Consider the following 7,697-nt stretch of genomic DNA (forward strand, 5'->3'; position numbering starts at 1 on the left):
TGGTTGTCTAGCCTCTCCTGTTGTGGGTGTCTAGCCTCTCCTGGTGTGGGTATCTAGCCTGTCCTGGTGCGGGTGTCTAGCCTGTCCTGGTGTGGGTGTCTAGTCTGTCCTGGTATGGTTGTCTAGCCTCTCCTGGTGTGGGTGTCTAGCCTGTCCTGGTGTGGGTGTATAGCCTTACCTGGTGTGGGTGTCTAGCCTGTCCTGGTGTGGGTGTCTAGCCTGTCCTGGTATGGTTGTCTAGCCTCTCCTGGTGTTGGTGTCTAGCCTGTCCTGGTGTGGGTGTCTAGCCTGTCCTGGTGTGGTTGTCTAGACTGTCCTGGTGTGGTTGTCTAGACTGTCCTGGTGTGGGTGTTAGCAGGAAGCCAGATATGATCCGATACTGATAATCAAGGGTGGAACACTCTGCTAACAGATCCGTTGGTGGCGTACTTGTTTGGGTGACGGGTATCACTGTCATTGTTGTCTTGTCTTCGCCATTGCCAGAACCGAACATATCTTCGTCGTCAGTGTCAATGAGGCCACCGCTTCCCTCGCCCTGAAAGATTTAAAGGGAACATTGCATGAAAAGACAAGAGTTAGTTACCACTTGACCACAAAAGATGTCAGCACTGGCGACACTATATTTTTAACCGTACCACATTTTTCTCCTGATAGTTGCCTCTCTGTAAAATGATGCGTGCGCTGATCCCAATGTGCTATTTTCACAATATTTTGCATCAAATATTTCTGGACGCAAGGGCCCAACGCGCCGCGTAGCGGCAAAAAAGCGAAGCTGGCGAAACATTTATAACGGGTCACCGTCACTTATTATTGGACTTATAGCGCATTTACGGGGTTGCAACTATTTTGCTTTATAGTGTCACCAGGAAAGAAAAGCATGCGACCTAACGCCGATCTATTTGTATAAAGTGATAATCGGAAGGTATATAGTAGGAAATATCAATAAAATAATCATTCCATTTCGTCTTTTGAGGGCATTTTTGATTGTAAAAAATATATGTGTACGTCACCGTAGTCTCTGCAATGATAATTTTATCAGATCAGTCTCGCGCAAGTAGAAGTTGTTTACCTGTTAGTTCTTCACTTATTAGTCTCAACGTCTGGCGCAAAGCCAGACGTTTTCCATTACGATTTCACTACGATGTTTGACAAGAAGGAGCAGTGCGCGAGATATGCTAATGAGCAGACTTCCCTCGCTTGAGTTTCTGAAGAATGTTCCATATCGCGCTAAGCTCATCACTACTGATTATGACAGGCGTGCAACGGTAGGTATCTGCTCCCCAACTTCCACCCTAATACGGTACAATAAGTTACCATTTGATGGGAATGGGACAATGCCCTCACTGTGTATGGAGTCATAGGGATAAGAAGACATTATTCATTAGTGTTGGTACAAGTGATTTTGCCCAAAAAGCATGCGCATTCAAAAAACAAAATATGCAAGGTAATCACGTACATGACCATGACGACGTGCAGAAAGTGCACTGGCCAGTGCATTCCCTATGGCTATGTACTAGCAAACATGGTAAACATGAACAACATCATTATTCATCGGCAGTTCATTTTACTCCGAGCTTTTCCTGAAACATATAGCCATGATGATTAGGCCTACCATGTACCATGACCAATAACAGCACCAGATCATGTGGATGTCAACAAGTTCACATGAACCGTATAATCCCGCATGGCGCATGTGGGGCATGCGTCTAAACCAAAGCCCCAAAATCACTTGTTTTGGTCTATTTCAGTTTCACTTGTGTTTCCCCCGTCTCCCAGTCCATAATACATTTACAGTTTACAATCCCCGATCATGGCCCAACAAAAGGTCATCGGTTGACTAAAGGAACACAACTGTTCAATGTATTTATAGTTGAATGCGATCAAACTACGTCTTTTCAATCGTGGATTGTAAATTTAACCCCATGGGCCTAGGGAAGGCCCTATAACAATACTTTCGACACAGTTATTATCTCCGCTGCCTCCACCATGTTACACACAGTGCTCACTGCTGATTCTAAAATGCGCCACCTAGTCAAAACAGGACATATGTTCTTCTAGGAATAGATCTCTTTCCAATATTTCGTCATTCCACTATCGTCATCACCTCATCATACTTTCATTGACATTACAGGCACACATCCACAGAGCACTCTTCAAATCATCTACACAGTGGTTATCCAACTAGGATTATAAAGGTAATTTCTTAGCCCCGCACAGTGGGTTTCAGTCTTGATAAAGGGGCACTATCCAAGATAAAGTTACAAGAAGTAGTCAATAGGGGTCTCTCACCTCTCACTGTATGTCCACACTATTCACGCTTGTACGAGGAATACATTCAATGCTGAATCTAACAACACCCAGTGCCCTTACTCTGTATATTAGTCACTGGAAGATGGCCAATTTCACTCCTTCCTTCTACTTCACCTATAGTCTCATTGCAAACGCCTCAGTTCTATGATATCACATTCACTTTCAGCTGTCATGCAACGCAACAACTGTGCTATCTGCCATCGCACATCAACGAAGAAGTGCAGCCGCCCACATTCCACCTCACGTCTCTCCGACCAGCTGCAATCCTCGAGGACGCCCCACTGTACCACGATTTCACTACGATGTTTGACAAGAAGGAGCAGTGCGCGAGATAGGCTAATGAGCAGACTTCCCTCGCTTGAGTTTCGGAAGAATGTTCCATATCGCGCTAAGCTGACCACTGCTGACCATGACAGGCGTGCATTGGACTGGTACAGGTTGGAATTGAACATTGAATATGCTGGTGGTGACGCTTTCTGATGAGAAGTTGGTCGTGACTGATGCAGTATCCTTGGACTTGTCCACAGCATCGTTCAATCATTGCTCTCTGAGCTGCCTTGATTCTGTACTTACCCAAATACTAAGACCAAACGCCTGTTGACTGTCCTTTAAGAGAGACTGGCGCCATGCCTAGAGATATGACTGACCCCTATTGGCAAATTTGTATGACTTTATCTTGCCTACCTAGCTGCTGCCTATAGTCTCCCTTTAACTGCGGAACACTTCAAAGTCGATAAAATGCCATGTTCCACCTTTTAATGTGTTCAGACCGCCATTTTCAAAATAATCAAGTCAGGACACTGCCTTCTAGTCTCATAATAAATTTTGCTTTCCTCAATAATAACATTTCTTCTTCTTCAATGCTTTCATCATTCCAAACTTCTCCTCCTCGGACTTTTACAGGGGTACAGTCATGGCAATCAAAACCCAAATACTGAGACCAAATGCCTGTTGACTGTGCTTCATGCCTTGTCTCTCTTAAAGCACAGTCAACAGACACCAACCCCCTCAGACTCAGAAACCACAAACGCCCAACCCTTCCTGCTACCTTAATACTTCTGGTTTCCAGATGTAATTAGCAATTTCTACAATGTGTATGCAAAGTCGTAATGAGGACTCCTTTATGGGTGTTTGTGGTTTTAACGTTGTTTTCCGTGAACACTTTGGCATTTTAGCAATTTGTACTATAAGATATGTTACATCTACAACATCTAAAAGCAAACTGCCAAATACGGGACAGGCCACTCTTGCTCAAAGCTTAATGTCGATAACGCCATGCAGTGGGCTGGAAGTTCAACGTTCCGAAAACTCCATATTTCAACACTGAGAGGCGCTGTTCTTTAGCCTTCAACAATAGTGGCGTTACCCATGTAGCATTATCCTGACATGTAAAGCATACCATAACAAGAAACTATGCCTTTGACTGGAAAATCAAGAAAGAACTGAAAGAACTGAATCACGCCATTTCGAGGCAAAATGATATGTGCAACCTGTTCCAAGGTTACTATAACTCATTATATTTTCCACAACTTGTTATTATTTGTGAGAAAAAGTAATCAAATTATGACTTTTATGTGAATTATTCAAGCACGCACTATCACCGATGTTAATAATGAATACAGCAAACTAAAAGCAATGAATGTTAAAGGGACTGTAATCCTGTGCTGTGTATCTTCAACCAGTTTTCATAAGACTGAATCGTCAAGTGTCAATGTTGTGTAATGTGGGCTTTTTGAACCGCAATCTTGTCACCAGTGTGTTTTCATTTATGTGTGTGTAGTCAGTATTTCACAAAGAAATTAAGCACTCAATTACAAAAGACCGGTATTTCCATCTGACATGCGATAATTCAAGCTACTGTCGACCGAAATACCAGTCCGATGATGTCATGACACAATGTACTACACAACGCGACATTATGTCACTGCCACAAACTATGCTGTTGAAAGCCGTCGTCAACCAAATAACATCCAGGAACGCCCCACCACTATAAATTACAGACCCTTTCAAGCACTTTAATAAATTAACCCATAACCACAATCATGATCAAGAAACTGAACGTCACCTGGTTCAGTCGCAAGCCCGAGGCGGAGTCGGTTGCCTCAAAACCTGAGCCGGAGACCTCAAAATCTGCTGCTCGCGCTGCCCTCTGGGGAAGGCCAAGGGAAAGAAATAAGATTAGTTGTGGGAACATATAGATGTAATGATTATTTTGCATCACCTAGAAAACGTTGCCAGCATTTGTCTTTTTTATGGTAGGAGATGGTAAGTAACCTGGTTCTCAAGAAAATAAAGATGATATAATGTGATGAGGTAACGTCACCAAATTCTGATATTGTTGTTTGTGTGAGATAACAGTTGTGCTTGGCGACTTTGATGAAGACATCACGTTTGCATCGCTGTTGGTTACTTTGGTAGACAAAAAGTTCAAACGCTGGCAGCACCGCCTGGGAAAACTTATCAAAATGCAGGTTCCTCAATAAAACTTGGAAACGTATGAAAACAGCTAAACCTTTTATCTGGATCAAGTGACTCTAAATCACAGACATACATACAGAGATGTACTGACATCTCTATTTCAGTTTTGTCTAAACTCGCTCTCAAATGTACCAGTAGTTCATCAGCACATCTTATCAAAATGTTATAACAATATCAACACAGCACACACTAAACATGTTAGCTCACCAATGTTAAATCAATATCAACACAGCACACACTAAACATGTTAGCTCACCAATGTTAAATCAATATCAACACAGCACACACTAAACATGTTAGCTCACCAATGTTAAATCAATATCAGCACAGCACACACTAAACATGTTAGCTCACCAATGTTAAATCAATATCAACACAGCACACACTAAACATGTCAGCTCACCAATGTTAAATCAAACAGAAATATAACTCAGAGAGAGGGTTGTGTTGGTTACTTTTTGGTTGAAACAGTCTACAATCGCTAATCTATTTTTGGTCTGGTGTCTAATATAGGATATGTAGAGGTCTCAGCTATGATCCTAGTACTCTAGCCCTATCAGCTATTTCAATTCATGTGATATAAGGGAAGTAGGAGAAAGGGGCATGATTAGACTGGTTTTGAGCCAACTTCTGAGTTTGAAATGAAAGTCGAAAGTTGTTCCAATACGGGACCGGACTTGCCGTTTTCGTCCAAGGAAAGCCAGGCTGTGCCAAAAATCAAGCTTTCGGGATCAATAAACAAATCAAGTGTTGCATGATGTCACACAGAATGTCAAAGACATTGTTATCTTGATTGTGATGTATCTGACATCAACCGTGAGATCACGAAACACTGGTCCCGAAAACACGATTTTTCAGCACTTCATTTTGCTCTCCTCTAGCCCGGGACACCAGTAGTAAGTCCTGTATATCGCATTAAAGCTACATCGCTACTCCTCTAGCCCGGGACATCAGCAGTAAGTCCTGTATATCGCATTAAAGCTACATCGCTACTCCTCTAGCCCAGGACACCAGTAGTAAGTCCTGTTTATCGCATTAAAGCTACATCGCTACTCCTCTAGCCCGGGACATCAGCAGTAAGTCCTGTATATCGCATTAAAGCTACATCGCTACTCCTCTAGCCCAGGACACCAGTAGTAAGTCCTGTATATCGCATTAAAGCTACATCGCTACTCCTCTAGCCCAGGACACCAGTAGTAAGTCCTGTATATCGCATTAAAGCTACATCGCTACTGCTCTAGCCCGGGACACCAGTAGTAAGTCCTGTATATTGCATTAAAGCTACATTGCTACATTAAAGAACTAGTGTCTCTGAAGCATTGTAAAACAGCCTGTTACTAGTGTAAATTGTCAAATTGCTGACTAAAACTGTTCAACCATTCGGTGTATGATTTCGTCAAGTTTTCAAACTGTAGTCCAGTATTTATAGAGTCAAACACCGCATTAAAACTTACCAAATCTCTCCAAATCTCTCCAAATCTCTCCGTAAACGTTCATAATGTTGAAAATCCACCTGTATGTTTAATAGATGTATGGTCAGCAGTTAAAAACATAGTCATATCTAACCTCAGCTGCACCACGAGACCTCTGCTTTTACTAGAGATGAAGGCACTTCAAATTCCTCATCAAATCTAGACATCAAGTTGACCCCACTACCTTAGCACAGCCAAAATTACCAACATCAAACTTGGATGGCCACTTTGGAAGATCATGATTCGGGTCAACTATTTTAGCTAAAATAAAACCAAAACTCGCAAGGTCTTTTCTGAAAAACCAGCAGGAGCGTCACCATATGGTGAAACCCTTTGATGCCGATTCTCAAGTTACTTTTACCCCCCTTCCATGATTACAGGCATAAAGGTGGAATTATTATTTAATTTTGAAGGGGTGAGAAAGGGGATACAAAAGGGCTTCAAAGATTGAGTTATATATACAAAGGGCATAAAGAAGTCCATCTTTCCACTGATCATAGCATTGGGATCCAGACTTACATTATGCCTGTTGGGTCTGTGTCCATTTAGCCTCTCCTGCCTGACGTCACAATGCTTAGCTGCTGTGTCAGGGTCGGAATACAAGCTCAACTCTTGCAGAGAACCCTGAAATTAGAGGATGTCTAAGTCAGAAAGGGAATTCATGCCAAGTCACTCGACCTGCAATGTTGAAAATAGGTAATCAAAACCTTAGGAATTGTGCTAATAAGATGTACCCATGATGTGAATTTCGTGCCAATCAAGAATAACACTAAACAATAACAACACTTTACTGAGAAGTGATGTATTACCAAGAATTTTCCATTAAACTCTCCACCTCCCTGGCCGATATACAACGTTGATCCCGCGTCGAATGGTAGAGGTACTGGTGTCCTGACCGTGTTATATCTGTCATACTCCACACAATTGAAATACAAATCCGTCATATTTCCACGAACACTCAGTGCCAACCTCGTCCATTTATCGACCATATTTGGTACGGTGAATTTCACAATAGGTTTAGCACTCATCTACGGTGGCCCATAGAGGACATGCGTTTATTTTCAATATATTAGAATATTTTTCTTTTTACAATGCGATTTTTTTCTCTCGAATTACAACCGCCGTCGGATTTATTTCTCACCACCGAAAAAATAATTCCCACCGCCGGGTTAAAAACAATAATTCCCACCACCGCCAAGGAAAATAATATCCACCGCGGTGGAAATTAATATCCACCGCGGTGGAAATTGGCACGTTCTGTAAGCCGGAACGTCGGCAGGCCGTCGATGCCGGTGTCATAGCGTATCGTGTCATCTGACGGGTCGAGCACTCCTATTGGCTGGAGAAGATCGATGAAAGTGCCTGGAATGATAAACTGTACAGACAAAATGAGATTTTTTTCTAAGACTTTCCAAATCTTTTATAGGTGACCCTAAT

General features: G+C 42.3%; 1 protein-coding gene across 1 annotated transcript; it reads right to left on the reverse strand.

The window, feature by feature from the left end:
• Window positions 1–283: 283 nt before the first annotated feature.
• LOC135499953 (collagen alpha-1(XV) chain-like) lies at window positions 284–7,288 on the reverse strand. The gene is made up of 3 exons (XM_064791024.1): window positions 7,070–7,288; window positions 6,780–6,884; window positions 284–535 (listed from the first exon to the last, which is right to left on the reverse strand). The coding sequence occupies exons 1-3, from the start codon at window positions 7,286–7,288 to the stop codon at window positions 284–286; spliced, it is 576 nt and encodes a 191-aa protein (XP_064647094.1).
• Window positions 7,289–7,697: the final 409 nt, after the last annotated feature.

Source organism: Lineus longissimus, chromosome 15 (assembly GCF_910592395.1).
Source record: "Lineus longissimus chromosome 15, tnLinLong1.2, whole genome shotgun sequence".
In the NCBI taxonomy this organism is placed as follows: Eukaryota; Metazoa; Nemertea; class Pilidiophora; order Heteronemertea; family Lineidae; genus Lineus; species Lineus longissimus.

Excerpts from the sequence above, each read along its gene's own strand:
- LOC135499953 (XM_064791024.1), bottom strand. The coding sequence starts at position 7,288 with ATGAGTGCTAAACCTATTGTGAAATTCACCGTACCAAATATGGTCGAT. Across the intron at positions 6,885-7,069 it reads AGTTTAATGGAAAATTCTTG|GGTTCTCTGCAAGAGTTGAG; the intron begins GTAATACATCAC and ends CTCTAATTTCAG. Across the intron at positions 536-6,779 it reads ACAGACCCAACAGGCATAAT|GGCGAGGGAAGCGGTGGCCT; the intron begins GTAAGTCTGGAT and ends TAAATCTTTCAG.